The 27,948-nt window shown below is 48.8% G+C and overlaps 1 protein-coding gene across 1 annotated transcript in view; it reads left to right on the top strand.

The window, feature by feature from the left end:
• LOC139826762 (dynein axonemal heavy chain 9-like) overlaps positions 1 to 27,831 on the top strand; it is a 35,711-nt gene extending 7,880 nt beyond the window's left edge. Inside the window, exons 4-9 of the mRNA XM_071803153.1 lie at positions 17,036 to 17,264; positions 17,631 to 18,501; positions 21,530 to 21,660; positions 22,772 to 22,898; positions 26,291 to 26,443; positions 27,655 to 27,831. Coding sequence (XP_071659254.1) covers positions 17,036 to 17,264; positions 17,631 to 18,501; positions 21,530 to 21,660; positions 22,772 to 22,898; positions 26,291 to 26,443; positions 27,655 to 27,831 — 1,688 coding nt within the window. The remainder of the gene's footprint in view (positions 1 to 17,035; positions 17,265 to 17,630; positions 18,502 to 21,529; positions 21,661 to 22,771; positions 22,899 to 26,290; positions 26,444 to 27,654) is intronic.
• The last annotated feature ends 117 nt before the right edge of the window (positions 27,832 to 27,948 follow it).

Raw genomic sequence — 27,948 nt, 5'->3', positions numbered from 1 at the left:
GATTTCCATGAGTTATGCACAAGCTTTTGCTGTACATGGTGCTTGCTGAGGTATAAGAGCTATACCAACACCCACATCTCTTTGCTTTCCTGCTCTTGGTATTTACCATGTTTCCCCAAAAATAAGACCTACCCCAAAAACAAGCTATAGCATGATTTTTCAGGATGCTTGAAATATGAACCCTATTCAAAAAATTAGCCCTAGTTACAGTTCATAAAAAAGTCAATATAAATAGGGTCCAGGCAGCTATACATGTAAAAAAGTAAGCATCTTTTGCAGCAAAAATTAATATAAGACTCTGTCTTAGTTTTGGAAAAACAAGGTAGTTTGCCTGATGAGGGCCAACTCAGATCATCTCTGGGATGTGTTCGCTCCTGCCTAGATGAACACATGGCATCTGGGGCTCTCAGAATTCAAGGATGCTCTATTTTATTATCAGTAGTGCTTTAATTAAAGGAATATTCCCAGCCCTCTGGGACCTGCCTGGTGTGGGGATGGGTGGCTCGTGCTTTGCTTCCTGCAGCTCCCAGTCCATCTCTGCAGGGGGTGGCACGTCCCCAGTGTTTCTTGCTGGAAAGCTGCTTGCTCCATAGCACCCCTCCTTCAGCAGGGCAGGCACAGAGGAGAGGTGACAGTGGCTCTGCAGGAGGTGGCTTGGGTTTGGTGACCCCATGGCCATTTGTGTGACTCTGAGTCATGTTTGTTCTTTCAGTGCTCTAGTTTTGCACCCTCTGCCACTGCTGGAGCCGTTTTTTTTAGCTAAAACATGGCATCTGGATCTGCTGGAGCTCAGCAGTAGCAATAGTAAAAGCTATTTCCTTGCACTTTGTCCTTTGGAAAAGAGACACATGACCTCATTTTTAGTGGTTTTGTCCAAGCTAGAACAGAAGGACTGTCACGGACTGTCAAGTTCAGTCTTTGATTTGGACTCTTTTACGTGTAGGAAAACAAATATAGATGTTACTCTTGAAGTTCAAAGGATTTATTACAATTGAAGCAAGAAAAGCAGTGCAAGAAGATGATGGAAATTACAGAAACCCAGTACTGTTGAGTTTGAAAAGGACCTCTGGAGATCACCCAGTCCACCTTCCCTGCTCAAAGCAGGCTCAGCTAGAGCAGGACTGTGACTGGTCAGGTGAAATATCTCCAAGATTACCTATGTCCAAGTGTGGAGACTCCACAGCCTCTCTGGGCAACCTGTGCGAGTGTTTTGAAACTGCCTCACTCACAACCAGCTCACCATGGAACCACAGGCTTGTTTTGACTTGAAAGTAGGTTGGATTTGGGACTCAGCAGGTGCATCCGTGGGTTTTCTGGATGATGGTGTGGTCTTCAGGCCAAGTGGTGGGGGAGAGGGTGTGGAAATAGTCCATCTTGCCTGTAGGCTGAAGATAGTGCCATGTGGGCTGTGGAAAGCCCTCAGGACCAAAGGGTCCCTCCCAGAGAAAGGGCCAACATCTCAGCCATGGGACAGCACAGAAATGTTCTCAAGCTTCGTGAGGACTTTGCCACGTTGCGATGGCTGAAGATTGGCCAGAGGAGTGGCTTAGTTCACGGTGAATAAGAGAGGGCATCTCTGGATCGAGGAGTTACAGGTACCTTCCTAGTGCCATCTTGCAGCCTCACAGCTTGTGTTTTGCCTTTGTGCAGGACTTTGAGCAGGATGCCTTTGGTTTCCAGCAGAAAGTAGAAGACATGGACCGTCGGCTGGGCACCATTTTCATCCAGGCTTTTGATGACGCCTCCAACTTGGACCACGCCTTCAAGGTTTGTTTATCGCTCCCTTGCTCTTCCCTAAAAGGGAAATCAGGGCACCCGGCTCGGTGAGAATCACGCTGAGGAGACCAGGCGGTGCTGGAGCCACAGGCACATGGGGCTGGTGTTTGCTGGTGGGACAGTGGGACTTGTAGCTTTTGGGCTGCTCTTGGTTTGGGATGCTCAGGCTGGTGGGTCCCTCACAAAGCTTTTGGATGCCAGGAGATATATTTGTGTCTCTCTCTGCAAGTTGGGGGAAATCATGCTTTTTCTAGGATTTCCTGGTGAGAATTGATATTGTTAGTATCAATTTGTTAATATTATTAATACATGGGTCTGTTTCAGTTTTGGAAACAGGTTTTCTAGAAACAAAGCTGGTTTATTTATCAATTAATCTATCTTGCAGAAATAATAAATGGTATTTTTTTAAAAAAATCAATATAAGCATTTGTAGAAAAGCCTTTAGCAAGTGACAGTGTTTATCTTTGTAAGTTTTTTGAAAAAAATAGAAAATCTTGAAGCATTTGAAGAACAACAGTTGGAATGTGGTCCAACCCCAGAGAAAGTCGGAGAGGCCCCGTAACAAAGGGAGCAAATTTCCTTTTTCCAAAGTGCCCATCGGTGCGGACAGTATTGAAGCCTCTGGGCTGGGGAGGAAGGTCCCAGCTGATCTCTCTGCAGGAGTCGGGGTTGTAAATTTTTCCCCTCTTCTTTTCCTGCGTGTTCACCCCAACAGCTGCTGGACATGTTCGGGAGCCTTTTGGAGCGACCGGTAGTCGCTGCAGATGCTGCTGGCAAATACTCCGTCCTCATCAGCATGTTCAGCAGGGCCCTGGACCACGCCAGGCTGATCTACTCCCGGCACATCCAGGCAGAGCTGAAGCTCGGTAGGTAGAACGTGCTGAGTAAAATGGGTTTTGCAGGGAGTTTGATTGAGATTAATTTGGGGGGGAAATGATTTATTTTTCTAAGGAACCCAAAACTTTACAAATTGCAGATGTTTTCAGCCTCTGTAGCTCCTAGTGGCAATGGAAATGCCTGGGAAAGCTCTGTTCTTAGTATTAAAGCGAATAATTGGTTAGGAGTAAAAATACCCTTTTTCAAATGTGTATGCATGATATGTGACTGGGAATGGAGACACATGCTGAGCTTTTCTCCCAGCGAGGCTGTGACAGGAGGTTTCTCTCCACGTTTGTGTGCTGCCTCCAACACCCCATGGGACCTGCAAACCCACTCATGTGCTCCTCAGAATGAATTTATTTTGTTTCCCTTACAATGCTTAAAATGCAAAGTATGCGAGTGGGACTTTGTAACCAAGGGTTTAATCAGCCTTTTCCAAGTTTATTATTCCCCGTGACTGTTGGCACAGGGGGGAATGGGTGGATTTCTATCAGATTATGAGGATTCAAGTGTGTCATTTTGAACAATAACCTATTTACTTGCCTCAGAAAGATCATACTGGAACGAGACAAGTCCTGGACTGGAGAGAATCATGGAGAGAATCATTTGCTGTGAATTTGTGGTTATTGTTCTGTGGCTGTTAGATAAGACGGACAGAAGTAACTCCTGGTCAGAAATCCCTATGTCAGTGTTTGTGAGGGGCGGGGAATGTGTCCCAGGCAAGGGACACCTCACATCAGCTCAGGTTTGGACATAGTCTGGGCTTCTCGTTCGATCTCAGCTCCTTATTCAAGATCCAGAGGCACTCGCCTTGGTCACAGACCTACATCAGTGTGGCAGATGTTGGATTTAAGGAAGGAAGCTGGGAAATCAGAGCAGTTTTCTGCAAATGCGGTTCTGTTGTTGCATCTTTGGGGTTACAAGTGCAGTGTTCAGTCAAATGCTGTTCCAATGTGCCCTCCCCAGGATCCCCCCTGTGCACAAGAACATGCCGCCGGTGGCTGGAGCGCTGCGCTGGGCGCAGGAGCTGCGAGCGCGAATCCAGGTGCCGTTTGATCACTTCAGGCACATCCCACATCTGTGCGTGTCTGTTCCAGCTAAGTTGCTTTATGACCACCTTGCTATCTTCTCTGTAATCAATCTGATTTTCTTTCTGTGGTGAACATTATCCCATGGTTATAGCTGAAATAATTCTTAGTCAAAGAGGTGTGAAGTGGTTGCACTGGTGCTTTTCAGCTTCCTTGTGATCATTATTTTTTTTAAGAAACTCATTAACTGGATTTGTTTTGAAGCGATTAAGAGGCACAGTGGGCTATTCAGCTTTCAGACATAGTTCCCGGGTTGCAATTGAAAGAGGTATCAGAACCTTTCCTGCTGCAATCCCACTCAGCATGTTCTCCAGGACCTCCTCAGCTGCAAGTCCTGGTTCTGGCATCATCCAAACTGTGAATAGCAGAGAAGTGCTGGGCTGGACTCAGCTGAGATGGATCGATGGAGCTGGGTTTGCATGTTGGGGAGCAGACGAGCATTTTGTTGGGCAGAAGAAAACTTTCTCAGCGTTAAACAAAGGAGCCATCTCCCAAGATCAAGGAAAGAAACCAATGCTGGTATATTTATCACCCAAATGCTTGTTATAACGGATGGTGTCAGGGAAGTATGGCCTCATACTCACAGCTGGCACCACGTGAGACAACATTTAAGAGCTCTGTAAGCAAGGCAGTGTTGGACTTATGACAACTGAGGATGTTCCAGGGACTGCACCTGGTAGCTCACAGGAATGGCTTCACGTGTGCTGGTCAGGATTCTGTGTAAATGGATCCACTTTTTTAATGTACTTGACCAAAATAACTTGACCGTCACTGTACCATGTTTGTAACCTTCTCTCACTGTATCTTGCCATTAAGTGTCTTTAAGTGCACAGTTATTCTGCAGCAGCAAAGACATTGGTGCAATGAAACAAACTCTTGGGCTGTTCCCAGCACAGAGCCCAAGTTATCATGTCTGATTTGAACCTAAATGGCAAATTTTTGTCCACCATGAAGGACCCAGATCTGCATTTCACACTGATTTTCTGTCCTCTGTTTAGAGTAGTTAATAACATGCTCTGCAACGGTGGTGACATGATGCTGTTGAAAGGGAAAAAGGATTAAAAAGGAGAAACAAAAGTGGTTTTGCTGGGATTTACTTGGATTTGCTCAGAGGACTTGTTTACTTCCAGCAGGTTTCTCAGCACTTGCCCAGCGGTGACTGCTCAGGCGCTCCTTTTTTCCAGCTTTTGGTTAAGTTAATTCAAGTTTTGTCAATATGTCCTCCAAAATCAACAACCATCTTGAGGAAAACTTGGATACTGTAGATTAAACAGTGGGGAAAAGACAGCATGATAAGAATTCCTCTGGCCTGCTGTTCCCTGGGCTGTACAGCCCTGGCAGCGTGGCCAGGGCTCTGCCTCCCGCACTCTGGGACACCTTTGCTCTTCGGTTTGAGGGGCATGAATTGGGCACCGCCAAGAGCTTCATCTGCCGGGAGCCACACTCTGCTTCTTTCTGTGCCTCTTTGACCTCAGAAAGTGGTGGCTGGTGAGCAGAGGTTGCCCTGCTCTGTGCAAACACCGGAGCATTGAGTATGTTACGGAGACCAGTGTTCCTCCAGCAGCTCTGGGCCCTTGTTCTTCCCCCAGGACGTGGTTCTCATTTGCCAGTTGCCATGCAAACACCCGCAAAAGGGCGCACTGGGGCTTGGAGAGCTTTTGTGCAGTGAAATGGTTTTGGGCGATACGGTGGGGTTGGAATGTAAGATCCCCAGCCAGGCTCTGCCTGCAAGGTGGTGGGTGGTTTTGGGAAGGGGTAAATAGAGACTGCAGCCTCACAGGGCTAAATGTAACGCTGAGCTTGTCTGTTGTGCCACCAGCTGCTTGGACTCTGCTGAAGGAAGAAGGGTGATAGAGAAGTATGAAGAAATGATCCAGCTGCTCGACAGGTAAGTGGTGGCTCAGGCACGACTGTAACTATATGAAAAAAAGCCAAACCTTATAGAATCATAGAATTGTTTTGGTTGGAAGAGACCCTCATGTCCATCCATTAACACAACCCTGGCACTGCCCCGTGTCCCTGAGAACCTCGTCTCCACGTCTGTCCACCCCTCCAGGGATGATGACTCCACCACTGCCCTCGCAGCCTGTTCCAATGCCCGACAGCCCTTTGGGGAAGAAATGTTTCCTAATATCCAGTCTGAACCTCCCCTGGTGCAACTTGAGGCCATTTCCTTCTCCTTCTCTAAACCACCTTTCAGCACATTTGCAAGCCCAGGGCCTGAGAATGTCTCTTTCTAAGCCAGAAGGAGTTTTGTGATGAGAGAGGAGGAGGAATCCTTTGCTACACACCACAGTCTTTCTGTGATATCTTGAAATGAGGAGTTTGCATGGGAGGGACAGGGGCTGTGCAGCCCAGCAGAAATGTTGGAACGAGATTCTTTTGGATGTAGGAGATGCTGTGGTAGAAAACCTGAGCTGACCAGAAGTCTCAATCCACTTGTGCCCATTCACAGTGTACTTACCGTGGCTGTAATGTGTGTATTCCACAAGTGGGAGTGGGATTCGTTGCACCTCACTTAATATCTTAATGTTTGATGCTAAAACTGAACTGATTGCTCTGAGCTTTTGAATGTTTGTCCCCAAATTTGAATCCTCTGCTAAGAATGGTACTTGGGGGATCTTTGTTTTCCTGACTTGATGCTGTCACTGGTTTTCAGGTGTTTGTCTTTGAAGCCAAGATCTTTATGGAGGTGGTGTGGGTGGGTTTTAAATAGTCCTTGATGTTCTTCAGCCCTCAGAAGTGGACTTGGCTTTTATTTGGTTATATGTCTTGGTGTGCGGGCTTGGCAGCTACGTGGTGGATGTTTTAATTTGTTTGTTTGTTTTTCGGCAGGTATCAGGAGAAGCTCTATGCAGACTGGTCCCAGACAGTCTCTGAAAAATCACAGTACAACCTTACTCAACCGCTTATCCGGCGAGATCCAGAAACCAAACTGATCACAGTTACTTTTGATCCCCAGGTAAGAACTAGCTTTCCTGTCTGCTGGAGGGCACGTCTCCAAGCTGTGCCCCACCGTGCATGGCAAGTCTGGTGGGATCGCTACTAGATCTGTTCTGCTGAGGTCCCTGGAGCATCTGTTATGGGTGACATGAATTAACCATCCCCTTTGTGGGCTCTGTCTCCTGGTAAAATATCAGGATTACAGTTTAAGCAGCGCAGATTGTAATTAAAGCCAGAAAGTCTGTGAGCAGCCAGATGTTAACTGGTGTCAACATCTCCAGAGCAGGTTGGTTTGACGCTGGTGTGGGGAGCGTAGGAGCATCATCCTACAGACGTGGGTTCGTGTTATGTTTACCTGAAATCTGAGCTTCCTGAAAGGGTATAAAAATCCCAGGAAAGGTTTGTTTTGTTACTTCAGTGTTGTGGCTGTTGGATTTCCTTAATTGTGGTGCAGGAGGCTTCCAGTAGGTCTCTGTTCCCTAGGGCTGCCCTCTCCAGCACAGGGAGGCCTGACCATCCCCCTGCCCAAAGCAGAGGCAGGGTCCAAGCCAGCAGAGTGCAGAGGTGGATTCAAAGGTTCTGGGGCCTGATGAGAGCTGGGGCCTCTCAAATGTGAAATGCCATTTGCTGCGGAGGTGCTGAATCTCAGGGGCCTGGGAAAACATCAAACACTTCCCCCTTTCCCTGGGACTTGCTGCTGTTAGAGAAAAGTGTTGAGGTTCCAGAGCTCATTCCAGCTTGGCTCTCAGACAAAGGATTTGTCCAGCTCCTTGGAATCTCCTTGCTAAGGTGGGAAGCAAATGGCCCCAGGGGATGTTTTCCACCCTTCACCCTGGTGCCAGGGTTTGGAGCCTGTGACGTGCTGAGCATGTTCTCAGCTCCAGTCTCTGAGTGCTTCTGCGCTGCTCTCAGCTTTCCGTACTGAGGACTGCCTCATGTCCTCAGGTGCCTGCTTAGCAGCCCCTTCATGCCCTTCAGAGCAGATAGGAGCACCTCATTTTGCCTAAAGGGAGGATGTGTTTGCAACCCTTCAACATTAAAGAATCTTCCAGAGCTCACCTTCCATGGAGGAGAGGGAAAGAGGGTAAGACATCCTTGACACCATGGTGGGGATGTCTCAGACATTCCAGTGCATAAAAGGGAGGGGAGTTTGGTTCTATCTCACTTGGCCTCCTGCTCCCTCAATCCCCTGCTTTTCCCTTCCTCCCATCCCATCCTCTTCCATCCACCTCCTCAAACTGCTCCCTTCACCCTTCTGCGCTCCGTCTTTCTTTCCTCTTCTTGTCATTGTGGACATAGTCACTTTAGTATTGTAGATACTCCTCACCCCTGCCATTGCCCATACAATATACTGAATTTCTGTCACCCAGCCAAAATGTGCCGTTTCAGCAGCATTTTCCCTCTCACAAGCCACTAAACTGAGCAAAGATTTTTTTTTTTTGTCTTAGAAGTGATATATTGCGTTGGAAGACCTTGCTGCTCCGTTTGTTGCAGGGACTCACTTCTACTTGGGTTTATAGTTTAATAACCCGCTCAATCCCGTTCCATCACAACTCAAAGATGCTTTTGGTTGTGCCTCCTCCTGCAGGCACAGTATTGCTGAAAGACTGTATTGATGAGGATAGCTGAGAAGACCAGAGATCATCATGGCTTTTAGAGGCTGCACAGGGTTTGCTGGCTGGGTAGTTAACAGAGCTATATGTCTTTGATTGGGAAGCAAATCAGAGGCAAAGATCAATGGGAGGGAGATGGTCTGGACTAGGAGGTGTCCAGGCCCTTCTCAGAGCGTGCTGCTTTGTGAATAAAACAGCAGGAACCCCCTAAGATCCCCAGAATTGACGGGAGGGTGTCTACCAGGTGAATGGGGAGGATTGTCTCACATTCAGCTCTCTGCCTTGTTTCTGCAGCTGGTGTCGGTGCTGAGGGAGCTGAGCTACCTGTCTGGCAGCCGCCTGGGAGCCATCCCACCCACGGCAGCAGAAATCTATTCCTCCAAGGAGTCATACCGGCAGCTGGCGGCCAACTTGGAGCTGATGGTGAACAGATACAACAAGGTCCTGAAGACAGTCCTGGAGGTCGAATACCCTCTCATACAGGAGCAGCTGTGGGATATTAACTTGAAGCTGAAGAAGGCAGAAGAAACACTCAACTGGAAGATGGAGGGTGAGCTAGCTCTGTGTTAGGGCAAAAGAGGCCGTACAGGATTTCACAGAATCCCAGACTGGTGAGGGCTGAAGAGACCTCTGGAGATCTCCCAGTCCAACCCCCCTGCTCACGCAGGGTCACAGAGCAGATCACACAGGTGGGTCCAGGCGGGTTTCAATGTCTCAGAGAAGGAGACTCCACACCCGCTCTGGGCAGCCTGGGCCAGGCTCTGGCACCTCCCAGCAAACAAGTTTCTGCTCATGTTCAGATGGAGCCTCCTGTGTTTCAGTCTGTGCCCGTTGCCCCTCACCCTGGTGCTGGGCACCACTGAACAGAGTCTGGTCCATCCTCTGACAGCCACCCTGAGATATTGATCCCATTGATCAGATCCCTCTCAGCTTCTCTTCTCCAGCTCAACAGCCCCAGCTCTCTCAGCCTTTCCTCAGAAGAAAAATGCTCTAGACCCCTCAGCATCTTGGTAGCCACCGCTGGGCTCTCCCCAGTAATTCCTTGTCCTTCTTAAACTGGGGTGCCCAGAACTGGACACACCACTCAGATGGGGCCTCACGAGTGCAGAGCAGAGGGGGAGGATTCACCTCCCTCGACCTGCTGGCCACACTCCTACTCACGCAGCCCAGGTACCATCAACCTTCTTGGCCACAGGGCACATTGCTCATGGTTAACCTGCTCACTTGGGTCTCATCAGATTCCTCCCATGTCCCCAGCCTCCATCACCTGGTTCCCAGTGACAGTTCACAGCAGGGCAGGGGACTCTCCAGCAGAGCCAGCACTGGGGAGACAAAGGGCAGCCCCCAGCCTGCCTGCTCCTTCCCATCTTACCTTGATCTGCTTGGGCTGGGGACAGGATCCTGATCCCTTCAGCTTCCCTCTGGGCTTTTGGGGAAGAGAGGCTGCCCTGTAAGCAGTGATGCTGAGGAAACGGCAAGATTGGGGTTTGTGAGAGCTGGCAAGGCTGGGGTTGAAGAGTCTGCTCCCTGCCCGTGCCAGCCCAAGTGACCCACTGTGTGGTCATGTCCCTGTGTCCCCAAGGCACTGCTTTCTCCCTGAGTTGTGCAGGGACTGGGACCCCTTGGCCCAGCCATCTGGCTTGGGACAGACTTCTCCCGGTGGGGGCCAGGGCCACCTCGTTATCCTTTCCAGCCAGATGAAATACTGTGGTTAGTGGTGAGGTTTGTGCACCGTGACTTTGGGATGATTTAACCAGTGTTCTTGCTTGATCAGTTTTAACTGCAAAGCAGAATGGAGGAAGACAATTTGTTTCCTCTTGGTGAAAGCAAACTGCTCGCTGTTGGAATATATATTTCTGTCATCAGGCTTGTGGTATGAACAGGAACAAGTGTCCTCCCTTGGGAACTTGCAAAGCAGAATTCCTCATGCTGAAAAACTCTTTCTCCATTGCACAACAAAGATGAAGGGACTTTCCTGCAGATGAAGTTCCCTGAATCTAAATGCAGCCCTCGCTGGTACCTTGGGCTGTCACAGCCTGTGTTTGTGGGGCTGTGGGTCCCTGCTCTAGTGACAGTGGCAGGAACACTCAGCCTGTTGTCCTTGTTCTCTCTCTGGTAGCAGATTAAATCTGGGTACGGGAAAGGGGGAAGTGTCAGACGTCCCCACGGTGCTGGTGCTCCTGGCAGAAAACAGAGGCTGCAGCTGTACCATGGATTGTTGGGGTAGGAGGGAGCTAGAAGTGACTCTTTTGGTTGAGGTGGTAAGTCTCTTGTGTTAATGATGGGTGAGAAATACATGAAACCGTGGGGGAAAAGTCTTATGGAGAGTGCACAAGAGCTTGGCCATGCAGCTCTGAAAAAAAGTAGTCAATCATCTCATTTTTTACCAGGTGTCTGGGATCACATCTCCATGGTGATGGATGATGTCCATGACCTCGAGCAGAGGATACAGAAAGCCAAAAACAATGTTGAGGAGATCCAGACCATCGTGGGATCGTGGGCGTCGCCCATATTTGTGAGAAGAGATTGTAAAAGAGAATCGCTGCTGAGCCTGGAGGACTGTCAGGACCGCCTGGAACGGCGTTACAGCCTTGTCCGAGAGTCAGGGCAGAGGATTCATCTGCTGGTGAAGGTGAGGGGGGACCTTCTCCAGGGGTTTGTTGACTCTTCATAGGCTCTGGGTGTCTCTCCGCTCTGGTGAAAATGTCCAGAGCTGCTTCACCTTAAAATTAACTCCCTTAACTCATTTGAAAAACTTACCCGTTGTTGATTAAGGAATACTTTGATGGGTGAGCTGGTACAGCTGAGTGTGCGGGGCTGCTGACCAGGCACCGAGTTTGGAGCAGGAGTGGGAGCCGATGCAGCCCAGTCTGGCTCCCAGTCCTGGTTCTTGTGAAGCCACTAGAGGGGAGTCGTGCATCAGGCTTTGGGATCCTGCTCAGAGGAAAAACTCCTCCGAAATATTCACCTTAAAATGGAGAGGCAGCTGGCTGTGGCTGACCTTTCTGCTTTAGGCTTGTTGTTCCTCTGTGGGAGCAGGAGGTGACGCTGTCAGTCCAGGGAGAAGCTGAGTAACAAGAAAAAAGCTGCTGTCTGAACCCTGGGTTTTTTCCAGTGGCTTTGCCAGAGCTGAGAGTCCTCTTTGCAGAGCAGGAGAAAGCCCAAATCTCTGCGCCTCACCTGCCCAGAGGTTTTAGCGTGTCAGGGACAGCACCTTGGCTGGAAGGCAGATGGATTTTAGGTCCAGCCCACTCCTGAGGGTCACCATCTGGCCTTGGACTCTGGAGAGACTGGGCTGACCCTCTCTGGGACACTGAGCCCTCGTTGCTCACCTTACTTCACTGTCTGCACTCAGCCTTGGGCTTCTGACCCACTTCTGTACCCTCTGAACCCACGGCGAGGATTTTACTATGCCCACGTTGTCCTGCTGCTACAGCTGTGACAGGCTCAACCACCTCCAGCTACACCCAAAAGATGGGAACACTTCCTAAATTGACCGGAGAGAACATGGGGCTGTGGCCAAGGCAGAAGGGCTGGCACCGCTGCTCTGGTGGCTCACAGGGCAGGACCAACTGCAAAGCAGCATGAAGGTCCTGGGGAGGGAAAGGCACCGTGGCCCAAAATAGGATGTCCCCATGCCTCTGTCCTGCTGTGCTGGTCAAACCTGGAGGAACAGCAGCAAAGGGGCCAAGAGCTGGTCTGCTGTGTTTCCCTTGGGTGTTCAGGTCTTCTTTTGAGCAGGTGAGTCTTGAGGCTGCTGAGAGAAGAGCACAGAGAGTTTGGGTACGTGCACCCACAAGCACAGGCAGGACAGTGAGATGCTGGCTTGCATTGCCCTTTTGCACCAGGATGAGGCCTCTGGAGTAAAGGTTCAGTAGAACACCAGTGACAAGGGGGCATTGTCAAATACAAGGGCATGGGACGGTGAAGAGGGGGTGGTGCTTTCAAATGGGCATTCCCATAGTGTTCAGTCCTGTGAAGTTCCCCTTTCTCTTGTGTCAGCAAAATGTGGAGGTGAGTCTGCAAGGCACCAGAGCCCTGGCTTGCTCTGTTAACAGTTTAATCACTCAGCGTTGATGTGTAAAGTTGGGGAGCAGCAACTCTGGGTTGACTCAAGCCCAATTGGCAATGCCACTCTATCTTGAGGAGGCTGAGGCCAGACCTTCTTGCTCTCTGCAACTGTCTGAAAGGAGGTTGGAGCATGGAGGGGGTTGGTCTCTTCTCCCAAGTAGTAAGAGATAGGATGAGAGGAAGTGGCCTCAAGTTGCACCAAGGAAAGTTCAGATTGGATATTAGGAAAAAATAATTCACAGAGAGGATTGTGAAGCTTTGGAATAGGCTGCCCAGAGCAGTGGTGGAGTCACATCCCTGGAGGTGTTAACAAATGTACAGATGGGGTTCTTAGGGACATGGGTTAGTGGTGGAGTTAGGTTATGGTTGGATTCGATGATCTTGAGGGTCTCTTCCAACCAGAACCCTCGTCTCTGCTGGGAGCAGCTGGTCCAGCTGAGTGTGTAAAGTGCAAACAGTTCCACGAACTCGGTACCATCGACATCCTGCGAGCTGATGCTCCTACGACCTACTGTGTGGTGTTGGACAGGATGTCTGTTTGTCTGTTCATCCTGGTCCAACTAATCTAATCTCTTCTAGGGCTCTGTGCTTATTTTGTTGAATTTGCCATCAGTAAAGCTGCATTAATGCCATGAGATACTTGCTCCGTTTCTAAATGCAGTGCTCTTTTGAGTGCACTCTTTGTAAAAAAAGTAATTTGGGTTGCCTGGCATGAGCAATCATGGGGAGGCAGTTTCAAGGTTACAAAAAGGAGGAGCTTTGGATGTAAGTTTTGAATTAACATGTGTTCCCTGCTCTGAATAGCTGCTCAGCCGCCTGGTCTCTGCAGGATGATGTGTTAGGTGATTTATTTGAGTAGTAGCAGCTGAAGGATGCCACAGGGCTTGGATGCTTACGAAGAAATATTTACAGACATATGTACTAGTGAAGGCTGCTGCGTGTGGTGGCTGCTGTGATCTCTTGTGTTCTTTTCAGCACGATAATTCCTGTGCAAAGAGGTTTTTGCATAGGTTAGAACAGGCATTTAGGAGTCCTTATTAAGAGCTCCTGACTCAGCAGTTTAGTCTTTAATAGGTGAAGTGTTTAGGGCTATGTTTTGGTCCAGCAGCATCCACAGAATTTAAGCGGGCACTTCAAAAGTAAGCGTTTTGAGAAGGGAAGAATGGAAAGGACCAAAGATCCAGGAGCCCATCAAGCTCTGCTAACAGTGTCCAGCAGCTGGTGAGATCAAGAAGCAGGTAGGGAAACTTCCCCCAAATAGTCTCCTTGTCTCTAACCATTCATACCTGAGGACTTTGAGAGTCATGGGTTGTACCTTTGTATCTAAAGACCTGGATGGATTTTTTTTTCTCCCACAAATGTTCGGTTGCTTTTCTGAACCGCTGTGAATTTTTAACATCTGCATCCTTCTGCAGCAGAGACTTACCCTCTGAAATAAGGCAGCGTGCGAAGAAGAATCCCTGTTTGTTGTAGCTTTACAACCTACCAGGTTCATTTGTTGAATTCTTGTATTGGAAGAGATGACATGAAAACTGTCCTTTCAAATTCACTCTCTTCAGACCACAGACCCGAGCTCACAGGTCTCCCTTATAGAATCATAGGATAGAGTCATAGAATCTGTTTGGTTGGAAGAGACCATCAAGATCACAGAGTCCAACCATAACCTAACTCTGGCACTACCCCATGTCCCTGAGAACCTCATCTATATGTCTATCCAACCCCTCCAGGGATGGTGACTCCACCACTGCCCAGGGCAGCCTGTTCCAAGGCCCGACAGCCATTTCTGTGAATAACTTTTTTCCTAATACCCAATCTGAACCTCCCCTGGAGAAATTTGAGGCCATTTTATCTTATCACTTGCTACCTGAGAGAAGAGACCAACCCCCTCCATGCTCCAACCTCCTTTCAGACAGTTGCAGAGATCAGGTCTCCCCTCATCTCCTGTTCTCCAGGCTGAACAGCCCCAGCTCCCTCAGCTGCTCCTCGTAAGACTTGTGCTCCTCAAATGCCTTTTCTCCAACCTGTGAAGTCCCAACCCATTTATCCGTTCCTCACAGGAAGCTGTACCACATCTATGGATCCCTGTGAGCATGAACTGTGGTTCTGATGCCCTCAGCATGTTGCCATGTGATGGGCAGAGTTAGCCAGGCCTTTCCCTCTCCGTGCCAGTCCAGCTGCCTGGATGATTCCGGTAGGAACTGCTCTCATTTGGTGCTTTCCTGTTTTGTGTTCTACAGCTTGTCTGACCTGGACGAGTTCATAAAAACTGCTGACAAAGGTTTGAGCAAAAAGGTTGAAAAAGGCGATTATGATGGTTTGGTGGAGATCATGGGGCATCTCCTGGCCGTTAAGGAAAGGCACAGTGTCACCGATGCCATGTTCGAGCCCCTGAAGCAAACCGTCGAACTGCTGAAGACGTATGAGCAAGAGCTGCCGGAGGAAGTCTATAAGCAACTGGAGGTGGGTGAAAAGCTGCGGTGGGCACGGCGGTTTGCCAAGTAGCCAGCGTCAAAGAGTATGAGCTTAAGAGCATTGCAGGAATATTTAAAGCCCCACTCCCTGTCATTAGAGGGCCTCAGTGGATAGTATTTTACTATTGTGGGATGTGCCTTAATAGCTCTAAATTTTGGAGTTATATTGAGGTTTTTCTTTTAAAGCAGAGATTAAGCCTTTTGTTATGTATGAAAAACATAGAATTGCCTGCTCCAACTCTCAGCGATTACTCTTGAAAAAAATTAATGCATTTTCAAATACATCTGTTAATTAGTTTGAATTATAATTATTTTTAAATAAGCCAGTTCTTGGCAGCTGTGGAGATGGGAAGGATAATGTTGGCAGAGGAGTCGCCTTCTCATAGGACTTCAGTCCTCCACTAGGTCTATAACACCCAATCTGCTTGACCCAAAGGACATCACTGGGAGCACGTTATGAAAGTATTTCAGCACCTTTCCACATCTGGCCCTGATGAATCAATTTTTCTTTGGGGAATTCTTCTCATTTCTGGACAGGGGACCATGAGGTGAAGGTTGGAAAAGCCTGTGGGATGCCCAGCCAGCCTTGGGGAACTGGCAGCAGTCACCATGTTACGGTGGAGGAGCGTGTGGCTACGTACTGATGGATACCCCTTAGTCACGGGGCGTTGTGTGCAGAGGGCTCTGTGTAGGACACCAGGTTTAAGGCAGAGCTTTTTGGGGAGAAGTTCCTCCCTCTGCTGCAGGCTTGGATGGGACCTGAGCGGGGTTCAGCAATCCCCCAGTTTTCTGCTGGTGCAGCCGTGATCCACGGATGGTTGTATCACCAAATCTGACACGGGTAAGGGTCCTAAAGATAACTGGATTCCTACAGACACCCTGAAAAACAGAAGAGCTGCATTAAATGAATGTTTTGGCTGCTACAGCAGCTTCAGTTCAGCATAAAAAATGGTGCTATGGGGAACCCAGCTCTGCTGATTCCTCTGCCCAAGAGCTGCTTGCTTGGTGCCTGTTTGTGCGTGTAGATTTGAACAACTGATTTATTTTTCTGACAGAAGAAATGAGGTATGCAGGGCAGCCATTCAGATGGAGGAGATAACAAAACAGTTTCGTTCTTTCTGGCAAGTGACAGCAACACATAGTTGAATAATTCATTCACTGCTGTACACAGTAGGAAAACCAAAGTAAGTTCCTCCAGGTACCGCTCCCTCCATGGCCATGAAGATGGATGGGCTGGAGCTGATAGTTTGTATGAGAAGGACAAGGAAGCAGCTCCATGTGTGCCCTGCTATGGTCATGGATAGTGATTTCTACAGAGACTGGAACATGAAGTGCCAGAAAGAGACCCCTCAGGAGGGACTGGCCCTGCTCTGGCCGCCTCTGCTGCCTCCAGGTTATTTCGCTTCTTTGCATAGTGTTGGTGCATCTCCATTAGTCTTCTCAACTATGTGCACTGGGATGAAAAGAAGCCCAAAGTCTTTCCTGTAGGCTGGCACAGTACCTGGGGAAGTGGGAGAGCAAAGCTGTGGGACTTGAGGACAGCAGAGCCCTGGCTGGTGTCACTGTCTGGGGTGAGGATTTGGCTCGAGAAGTCTAGTGAGAAGAGAAGAAATCAAATCTCTTTCTAAATAAAATCCCAGGTGCAAAGGGTGGATTGTTAGCAGTGCTGTGCACCAGCAGCTTGGATGCAGTCCTGAGAAAGAAACTGTCTTATTTAGTACTAATATTATACAGGCAGGCTGGAGGGATTTGCCCCAGAAAGCTCTGTAGAAGTCCTTCTGGCATAATATCTTCTGCTCTAAGAGCTGGCTGGAAATTTCCCAGGCTCTGTTTCTTAATTAGCTCTGGGAAGCCGGACGATCTGATGAACTTGCATCCTCAGCCCACCCTCCTGCCTCCAGCCAGCTCTGGGTCCCGCTGGGCTCGGTGTCAGGAGAACTGTGCTCTCTCAACCACTGAGCCATCCTGGGAGCCCAGGATCTGGTCTGGGACCCTTCTTCTGAAGTTATTTAACATGTTTTTGCAATCAGAGCAGTCAGTTTTAAAGTCTCAGTCTTCATTCGTCTTCAAAATTGTGGATAACTGATAAGTTTTATCCCAAATTGTGTTTAGCTTTTGCATCACAACAAAACTTCCTTGCAGTTTTAGGCATGGAATCTGTTGCTTTTCCTGTTCTGTGATTGTCCATAAACAGATCAGTCACATCTTATATCAAATAGCAAATACTGCCTACCGTCATTTAAATTTTGCTTGCAGGAGCTGCCAGAAAAATGGAACAATATAAAGAAGCTGGCGATAGCTGTGAAGCAGCATGTGGCTCCTCTGCAGGCGGACGAAATGACAGTTGTGCGCAAGAGCTGTGCGGCGTTTGATGTTGAGCAACACAGATTCAGAGAGCGATTTCGGAAAGAAGCACCATTCAGGTACAGTGAAATTATAACATCAGAGAAGCCCTGAGGAAGAAAAGCTTCATGGGATCATCTCGGAGTGTCCTGAGGATGTGTTCTTGAACCCTTGCATACATTTCCTACCTGCTCACGGTGTTGTATCTGTTATGCCCTGGGTGTTTTGTCCCTGCAAACACTGTAAGGTGTTAGCAAGAGATTCAATCTGGATGCTGAGTGCACAATATTGCTTAAAGGGGTTGTCAGCAGTGCCATGTGGCTGCACCATCAATGGGTACTATAGATGTATCATGTCTGCTTTGTGTCTCAGAGGCACCATTTGTTTTATGTTTTCTTTAGAAGTTGTTACAATATCACTTATGAAGAATAAACATTTCTTTCTAGGTTTGACCCCAAAAAGCCTTATCAACTGCTGGATACAAAGCACATTGAGATTAAACAAATGGAGTCAGCCATGACCTCGATTTATGAATCAGCTGGTCTGTTTGAAGTCACAGTGCCAGACTATAAACAACTGAAGCAGTGCCGAAAGGAGCTGTGTCTTCTCAAAGAGCTCTGGGATATGATCTCCCTTGTGGGCACTTGCCTTGATGACTGGCAGACCACCAAATGGGCGGATATTAACGTGGAAAACATGGATCTGGAGTGTAAAAAGTTTGCAAGAGAGATTCGGAATTTGGATAAGGAGGTGAGGGCGTGGGATGCTTTCACTGGGCTGGACAGCAAGGTGAAGAACATGCTGACGGCCCTGAAAGCTGTGGCAGAACTTCAAAATCCCGCCATTAGGGAAAGGCACTGGAATCAGCTGATGCAGGTGACGGGTGTGAGGTTTGTGATGGACTCGGACACCGCGCTGGCTGACCTCCTGAAGCTCAACCTCCATAACTTTGAGGATGAGGTTCGTGGCATTGTGGACAAAGCGGTACGAGAAATGAGTATGGAGAAAGTCCTGAAGGAGCTAAAAATGACTTGGAGCACCATGGAGTTTCAGTATGAGCCTCACCCCCGGACGAACATCCCGTTGCTGAAGTCAGACGAGGAACTCATAGAAACTTTAGAAGACAACCAGGTGCAGCTGCAGAATTTAATGACATCCAAATGTATTGCTTTCTTCTTGGAGGAAGCGTCCATATGGCAGAGGAAGCTGTCCACAACAGATTCCGTCATTTCTCTCTGGTTCGAAGTGCAGCGTACGCGGTCTCACTTGGAGAGCATATTCATAGGCTCAGAAGATATACGGGCACAGCTTCCTAAGGTATGAAATCCCAAATCCTATTTTTCCTGTGTGGAAAGCGTTGAAGAAGAGCCTCCATTACACAGAAGAAGGTTGTCTATATTGCCGTGTTCCCCCAAGCAGGACTGTTCTCTTGCTGCATTGCTTTCTTGGAGGCTCCCTTAATGCTACAGCAGTTTCCCCAGTGTTGCCCCAGGATGTTTTTGTACTGTTGGTTGTGCCTGAACCCTGCTGAGAAACTGTTTTTCCTCCCCTCCACCATTGCACAGCAGATGCAGAGTTCCTGGAGGCTGAGCAGGAGGCTGCTGGCTTCCTTTAGTGATACAGGCATGTTCCCTCTTTCCTTGGAGGGGAGAAGACGGAGATAATTACTCAGATGGTGCAAATGTCAAATCAGAGCTGGACCAGGCAGCTTTGCAGTATCCGCTTCCCTGCCTCCAGTGCTGGTGCAGCAGGAGAGCAGCTCTTCTCCCACTTCAGCTTCAGAAAATTGAGCAGAGTTGTCACTGATGCCCTCCTCAGGGTTGTGACCTCCTCAGGGCTGTCTTTGAGTCCAGCTTCCAGTCTTATTCCCTATTCTCTTGATTATTTAGAAAATCTTCCAAGCTTGTTCCTGGCCCCGCTGGACCACTCGCAGCCCTGTGGAGGAACCTGCCTTTCACTCACGAGTGACCCACAGTTGGCTGTGTGACCCCCGTCCCTGTTCACGAGCAGCATCGCTGACAGCACCACTGTGGGACGAACACCCACGAGGGGATGTGCGCAGCCCATTGACCCCTGGACAACACACTGTTCTGTCTCCAACCCTGCACTCTGCTCTGCTTGGACTGTTCCTCCATCTGCTTCAGAGAGCACGCTGTGCTGAGTGTCCTGGGGGCAGTTTTTGGCCCCTCACACCAAGAAAGCCCTTGTGGTGCTGGAGCAAGTTGAGAGAAGGGAATGGAGCTGGTGAGGGGCTGGAGCACAAGTGTGATGGGAGCGGCTGAGGGACCTGGGGGATTCAGCTGGAGAACAGGAGCTGAGGGGAGACCTTCTGATCTCTGAACTGCCTGAAGGGAGCTTGGAGCCAGGGGGGGTCGGGCTCTGCTCCCCAGGAACAAGCGCCAGGAGCAGAGGAAATGGCCTCAAGTTGCGCCAGGGGAGGCTGAGGTTGGATGTGGGGAACAATTTCTTCCCCAAAGGGCTGTGGGGCATTGGAACAGGCTGCCCAGGGCAGTGCTGGAGTCACCATCCCTGGAAGATGTATAGATGAGGAACATGGTTTAGTACTAGATTTAGGTTATGGTTGGACTCAGTGATCTCAATGGTCTCCTCCAGCTAAATGATTCTATGATTCTGGGCACACCTCGCTCACTGGGCAATATATACAGGTGCTGATAACCAGTGCCCTGAGGCTGTACCATGTGCCAGCAAGCTCTTAATATCCAGGAGCTATCTAATGTCATGTATGAAATTGCATCATGATTTACATTTGCATCCTGCTGGGCAGCTGTCTGCATCTCAGTAGCTGTCTGGCAGTGGTATGAACCATAGAACCATAGGATGTCCTGACTTGGAAGGACCCATCAGGATTGTCAAGTCCAACTCCTGTCCCTGCACAGGACACCCCACAATTCACCCCATGTGTCTGAGGACGTTGCCCAGTCTCTCCTTGAACACTGTCAGGTTGGGGCTGTGACCCCTCCCTGGGAGCCTGTTCAGTGTCCAGCACCTCTGGGTGAAGAACCTTTTCCTCATGTCCCACTGACCCTCCCTGGCACATCTTCTGCCGTTCCCTGGGCTCTGTCACTGTCACAGAGAAGAGCTCAGCCCTGCCCCTCCTGCTCCTGCTGAGGAACCTGGAGCCCCATGAGCTCTGCCCTCAGTCTGCTCTGCTCCAGCTGAGCAAACCCAGGGACTTCAGCCGCTCCTCATACGGTTTCCCCTCCGAACCCTTCACCAAGTTCATGTCCCTCCTCTGGACACTCCAGTAGCTTTATCTCCTTTTCTCCTGTGTCCCCAGCCCTGCACACAGTGAATGCTGCAGGTGAGGCCGCCCCAGCACAGAGCAGAGCGGGACAATCCCCTCCCTGCCCGGCTGGCCGTGCTGTGCTGGATGCACCAGGACACGGGGCCCTCTTGGCTCCAGGGACACAGGTGGCTCAGTCAGCAGCTTCTCTTCCGTAAAAGAAAGACTGAAGCTCAAAGTCTCTGTAGCTGAGCACCCTCAGGATGCATCCAGGGCTGGGGGGATGTGCTGACAGGCTGTGGGATGCTCACCTGGAGCTGGATCTGTGGCGTGAGTGTAGGGAGGGCTCAACCTTCCAGATGGAGCCTTGCTCCTGGGGCTGAACACAGGGTAGCGTGGAAGTGTTACCTGGACTGCTTGGAACACTTGTTCAGTGTCCCGCCTCACTTAGGAGGCCTGACCTGGGAAGAAGGGAGGAGCAGAGATGTTTTGAACATAGCTTGCTTTATTCTTCAGTGTTTAGCTCCAGAAATTCAGAGTCCCTGTTAGATATGGAGCATAATTGTTGATGTGGGCCTCCGGTGCTGACGTGGGGTTTCCATACCCTCATTGAAGGCAAGGAAGGGCTCTCCCCTACAAGAGTCATCATACCCGTTTTGTGGATGGGTGTTGGGATTCCTGTGCTATAGCAGGAGGGGAGGAGTGCACTCACATGAGGCTGGGAGCCTTTCCACGGTGTGGGAGCATCTCCTGCTGCTGCAGCCAGGGAAACTTGGTACTTCACCTGGACATGGGAGAGAGAGATTTATGAGGTTTTCCAAGGGGAATTAAATCCCATGAAAATGGTTGGTCCTAGACATTGCCTCCTGCATGGAGCACTTTATCCACAACCCCTTTGGGATACAGTGACAAGAAGGCAAGTGCCTGTTTGCAGACTAGTTTCAGGCAAGTCAGTGGAAGAGCCATTCTGGAATGGTGGAGGGGTCCCTGTCTGCACTGGACAGAAGGTTTTCCCCTCAACCCAAAGACAGCACCCAGAGGATGGAGACCTTTAGCACAAAATCCATGTTTTACCATGAACATGTTTGTGTTGCTTTTTAGGACTCCAAACGCTTTGAAGGGATTGATGTGGACTTTAAAGAACTGGCCTATGAAACTCAGAAAACCCCAAATGTGGTTGAGGCCACGAATAAACCAGGTCTGTCCCAACAACTGGAGGACATTCAGAGCAGGTAGGTACAACTTCAGTCCCAGGATTTTGTCAGAGACTGGGATCAGCTCTAATAAGTTGGTTTAACCTGTGCTCCAAGGCTTTCCTTCTGGACTGTGCGTTCTTTGCATTCACACACTGAGTCTTTTTATTCATGATCCATCACCCTGAAGCCCCCAAGGTGGATTCTGGCTTTGCGTATGTGCAAACTCTTATCTTGAATATTGATTTGCACACATACAAAGCTAGGCACTCAGTTGGTTTTAATAACATGTGGCCTCACTGCCACCCCAAATTTGGTGTCTTAAATATCTATTTAGCAGTCCAAGCAGGGATATCTGCAGCAGAGCTGATCCCATGTGCTTTAGTTAACAAAATTATCTTTGTGTGTGTACCCTTCACAGATGGTATAACTAAACTCCCTGAGAAAGACCTTAATGTCCAGAGATGGATACAGTTCTCACCTAACATATGAGCTACTCTACCTGGAACACACCTAACAAGTTAACGTGATAGCTGTTGTGTCAGTAATAACTATCCATTTAAAATAGAGATCTAATTTTACTTCCTAAACAGATAAGGCCCGTGTTCCCCACAGAGGACTAACTGCATGTTATTTATGAACTTTGAAAGCTCAGCAGCAGTTTAACATGTAAACACTGAGAGATTCATTTTAGAACGGAGCAAACAAGTTTCTTTTCAGGCTTCACAAGCACAAAAAGCTGAGTAGGTTTGAATCAGACTTTAAAATGTGCTCATTAGAATAAAAGCAGTTTTGGAAACTTTCATCCTAGTGTGAAATCACCTGTGGCAGTTGAGAGCTTGTCTAAAACAGTAAGTCAGACTGCAAAGCCTTTCTAGCCTCTTCTTCCACCTGTGTTTCTGCTTTTTGGTGAGGATTCTCTGACTCTTTGTCTGTTTGACCCTTGGGAGTGGAGAGAGATCTATGAGTTACTATGTGCTTTGTTATCTATTTGGAAAATGCTGTAAAGGACCAGCCTGCAGGCTCAGCTCATGTCTGGCATTTCCCCATGGGAGGGGAGAATCTGCTCGATAACCCAAACTGTAGCACGACACATTAAAGGATATTCACCCGCCTGTCCTGGGCTCTATTTTTCTGCTCTTCTCCCCAGGTTGTCCCTGTGTGAGAAGGCTTTGGCTGAATATTTGGACATGAAAAGATTGGCCTTTCCCAGATGTTACTTTGTTTCTTCAGCAGATTTATTGGATATTCTTTCCAATGGCACCAACCCACAGCTGGTAAGCCTTGCACTATGTCACCTTCGCATTTTCCAGCTGTCAGTAATGTCAGGGTGGAAGATGCTGTCTAGGGACTCAGCTGTAGCTTATCCTCTCTTGAGTGCCTTTTCTCCCACCCTCACTTGGATTAACAATAACTCTTTCACTGCTGGCCTTCATCTGTCGTCTCTGAAAGGCAATGCGCACACTGTATGTTGTCCCATCTGTCCCTGGTGATGCTTGCAGATGGTTCTGAAAGCACTGCACAGAGCAGAGCTATGTTCTTGATACCATAAAAACAGTGGGTTTGTTTCTGCTGGGATACAGTGAGGTTGGGGGAAACCATTTCTTGAGGATCTCAGCCAAAACTTGTTGCTGAGCTTGGTTCCCCAAGCTGGGATGCCAGCAAACAGCATCTGTTGTTGAAAGAGCCACAGACCGATCATTCAAATGTGACAGTGTTGACAACCGAGGGCTTGGAGACGTCTCTGTTTTTAGGCAGAGGAGACATCTGCTAGTCAGCCACTTCTTCCTTCCCCATGCAAAGGTCTTTGGGATGGCCTGTTTACAGGGGAAGAGCAGAACACAGCCTGGAAGAGGTAAGACAGCTGGTGGTCAGACAGTGGCTGTGGCCAAGGCAGGACTTCCTTGGGTTGCCACCCACCCCTGCACAGCTCTGCTTGGCCTTGTTTGGGACGCATCTTTTATTCAGAGGTTGGTGCATAAAACCAGTCAAAACGTTCACAGCAAAAGGCGAGTGTTGGATGATGAACAAAGTCCTAATTCTGTCTTTTGGTAGCGAGTATTTTCACTTTCTTCAGGCTTTCCACCATTTTCAGTATTGATGTGAGCACAGGAATGGAGCAGGTTTGCATGTGTATTTGGAAATGCTGTTGTTTACCTCTAACCTTTAACGCTGCTTCTATCTGTGTCTGCTGCTGGGTGATTTCAGCCCACAGAGTATCATAAATACATAGTTGATTGATATTTAAAATGAAGAGGAAAAAAAAAACACAGGAAGCAAAGATACTGTGTTGAAATGCTCTATTGAGTAAGAAGAAATTCCTGGTGTTTTCTGTTATTCAAAAGTATTTGCAGTAAAATCAAAGTAAATGTCAAGCAGTATCATACATAGATACACTCTCAGCCTTCCCAATGTAGTTTCAAAGTCCGATGATTCCTAAAGGAGGATTAAATACACAATGACATTATCCTCGTGAACTGGGTGCTGAACTTGTGCAGATTCAGGTGCGCTCGGGCTCTGGCAGCAGGATCGCAGCAAGTGCTGGGGTTGTGTCCGAACCCTCCAGACTGGACAGGGTCTGGGAAGGGGCAGCTGGGGATTTGTGACCAGAAGCTTCTACATGTAAGAAAAAGTTTCTACGGTTTACTTACGGTTTGAAAAGAGATAAGCTTATGGCCTCAAGATACGCTTAATGGCCTCAAGTTGTGCCAGGGGAGGTTCAGATTGGATATTGTAAAAAAATTCTTCCCAGAAAGGGCTGTGGGGCATGGGAACAGGCTGCCCAGGGCAGTGCTGGAGTCACCATCCCTGGAGGGGTTTAAAAGACATTTAGACGAGGTTCTTAGGGACATGGATTAGTGCCAGAGCTAGGGTATGGCTGGACTTGATCCTGAGGGTTTCTTCCACCCAAAATGATTCTGTGATCTGGGGGGATGCTGAGTGCCCTGTGCTTCTCAGAGTCACTTAGCACCTCCCAGGGTTTGGCCCTGCTTGTATGTGTGTGAGAAGCTGCGTCCACTTGCAGCACAGCTCATGAGAGGGAGGGTTGTAGTTCTTTGTGAGTCAGTGAGTCAGAATTAGATGGACAAATCCACCTCCACCCTTCCTTCTCTGAAAGCATCAGAGCATTGGGCATCTCACGCAGAATCCCAGAATGTCAGGGTTGGAAGGGACCTGGAAAGCTCATCCAGTGCAATCCCCCCATGGAGCAGGAACACCCAGCTGAGGTTCCACAGGAAGGGGTCCAGGGGGTTTGAATGTCTGCAGAGAAGGAGACTCCACAACCTCCCTGGGCAGCCTGGGCCAGGCTCTGCCACCCTCACTGAGAAGAAGTTTCTTCTCAAATTTAAGTGAAACCTCCTGTGTTCCAGTTTGAACCCATTCCCCCTTGTCCTGTCACTGGTTGTCACCGAGGAGAGCCTGGCTCCATTCTCCTGACACTCACCCTTTAGATATCTGTAAACATGAATGAGTCCCCCCTCTGTCTCCTCTTCTCCAGCTCCAGAGCCCCAGCTCCCTCAGCCTTTCCTCACACGGGAGATGCTCCACTCCCTTCAGCATCTTGGTGGCTGCGCTGGACTCTCTCCAGCAGTTCCCTGTCCTTCTGGAGCTGAGGGGCCACAACTGGACACAATATTCCAGATGTGGTCTCACCAGGGCAGAGCAGAGGGGCAGGAGAACCTCTCTGACCTACTGACCACCCCCTTCTAACCCACCCCAGGTACCATTGGCCTTCCTGGCCACAAGGGCCCAGTGCTGGCTCATGGTCACCCTGCTGTCCCCAGGACCCCCAGGTCCCTTTCCCTCATTTCTCATCTCCCCTATGGGAGTTTTTCTACCTCTCTGCTGTAATTGAGAGAGGCAGCTCCTGTCTGGGACTGCTTTGGGAGCTTCCCCTTTCTGTGGGGACGTCAATCCTAGGAGAATCTCACCTTCATTGGCGTGGGGCGCGCAGTGATGCAGTTGTGTGTTACGCAGTGGTCTGGAAGAAGTGCTGGTGACCTGCTCAGCTCCCAGCAGGCAGATGCTGATGTTGAGAGCCCACAGCATCTCCCTGTTGGCTTTGCAGACTCAGATGGAGGTGAACAGGAAAGAACTGAATTATTCTTTTCCTTCTGGAAGAGTGCTTTTGGTGAACATGGTTGTTCTATAGGAGGTCTGGGCTGTTTATCATAGGTCTTAGGCAGAAATAAAGATCTTTCTTCTCCATGAAAGAGAATTTAGGATATTTCACTAGCACAAAATCAGTTTCTAGTAGTGGAAAAACAGGAAAGTTCATAGTGAAGAAAACTCCACGTTGTGCTGAGAATAGGATGAGGTGGAGAAATGGCTACAGACTTCTCATCACTACATGTAGGGAAATTTGGGGTAGGAGTCATGAGGTGTTTCAATGTTTTCTATGCTTTTGCTCTGTATGGAAGATTTCCCAATGGAGAAACATGATTTATTAAGGCATGTCTGTTTTCTAAATTACGTAGAAATAGGTGGAAGTATTACAAGAGACAGCAAGAGGCTTTTGTTGGCAGTATGTTGGCCACATTTGAGAAGATGTGGTGCTACCTAAATATCCAAGATATTTTGTTAACATGATTTTGCTTGTGACATGTATAGTGATCTTCATTCCGCTCGTCCTATCTCGGTTGCTTTATTTATACAACCCGTTTTGCAGGTGCAACGTCATCTTTCCAAACTCTTTGACAGCTTGGCCAGGATGAAATTCCAGCTGGACTCTGAGCAAAAGCCAACCAAGGTTGGCCTGGGAATGTACAGTAGAGAGGAGGAGTACGTCAGCTTCAGCGAGCCCTGCGACTGCAGTGGGCAGGTGAGAGGGAAGTCCTTGTCTATCAAAACTGTCCGGTGGAGTCTGCTCCCCTGCCCCTCGTGTGAGATCCCTTGCCAAGACGTCATAGAGCTTCACTGCTCTCCCTTGGTGCATGAGAAAAGCTGGAAGAGGTGGTGATTTAGTACCTCCTTACACCACAACCTTTCGTGTCACTCTGGATAGGTCCTCACTAAGGGGGGACGTGGATGTCGCAGTCCACTGTGAGAGAAAGAGCTGTGCCATTTTTCTGACTAGGTTTTTAATTTGATTTTTTCTAAGACCTTTTGAAGGTTGGTCTTAAAGCTTGCTACAAATATCCTCGGTGAGGGAGGGGATGCAGACTGAAAAGAGACTAAGCTATTCCGTAGTACCTCTGCACGGGTGTGTTTGGCAGGAGAAGGCCTTTTACCTGTTTCTCAAGTCTTCATCATTTCATACCACGAGTGAAAGTATGAAATGTAAGAATCAAGCTACTGCTCAGCTTATCTATCCTGGTAGTTTCACCTTTCTGCATGGTCTATTACAGGAAGCTAAAGTACGTAATACCGGCTACTGAGCTCCCCAGCAATGGAGCTTGCTGCGTTCAGTCTGTCTTCTTGTTGAGGGCTTTGCCTGTGAAATATGAAATTCAGCAGGAATTGTGTTCCCAAGTTTGGCAGCATCTTTCTTCTGCTGCTGGCAGACTGCCCACATCCCACCAGGGATTCTGTCATGGCCTGGAGGTGGAACACACCTGACCAAATTATTCATTGGCGGAGTTCATTTTGGTTCCTCCTGTAGCTAGAGTTCAAGAAAAAAATCTGTCTTCTGTTCTTGGTGTCTGGAAGTAGATGCTAATCCTACAGTACCAGAATTAGCCAAATCTACCCAGTCTGAAGGAGGCTGTGAGGTTTGGTTAACTCATAGAATGTCCTGAGCTGGAAGGGACCCACCAGGATCATGGAGTCCAAGTCCTGTCCCTGCAGTGACAACCCCACAGGTCACCCCGTGTGTCTGAGGACGTTGCCCAGTCTCTCCTTGAACACTGTCAGGTTGGGGCTGTGACCCCTCCCTGGGAGCCTGTTCAGTGTCCAGCACCTCTGGGTGAAGAACCTTTCCCTCATGTCCAGTCTAAAGAGAACTGAGATGCTTGCCTCATTTCCTATCTTCACTAATTACCAAAGGCACTCAAGAAGAGCAAATGTGTTACTGGGATTTAATCTCTTTTCCAGGTTGAAGTCTGGCTCAGTCATGTACTAGACAGCATGAGGGCTACTGTGAGAGATGAGATGACAGAAGCCGTCATGGCTTATGAGGAAAAACCAAGGGAACAATGGCTCTTTGACTATCCTGCCCAGGTATCTGCCACTGCTTCTTATCACCACTCAGGCTGGCTCGTGGAAAGGTAGCTCTTGGGTTCCCCATCAGTCCTGCCCTTCCCTTCTTTCAGCAGCTGTGGACAGGCATGTTTCTGGCCTCCACCTTGCTATCCAGGAGAGAGGGAGGATGAGTTGTCCTTTATCCTG

This window comes from Patagioenas fasciata, unplaced genomic scaffold (genome assembly GCF_037038585.1).
Source record: "Patagioenas fasciata isolate bPatFas1 unplaced genomic scaffold, bPatFas1.hap1 Unplaced_144, whole genome shotgun sequence".
Classification (NCBI taxonomy): Eukaryota; Metazoa; Chordata; class Aves; order Columbiformes; family Columbidae; genus Patagioenas; species Patagioenas fasciata.
This window is presented reverse-complemented; position numbering and strand designations above follow the sequence as displayed.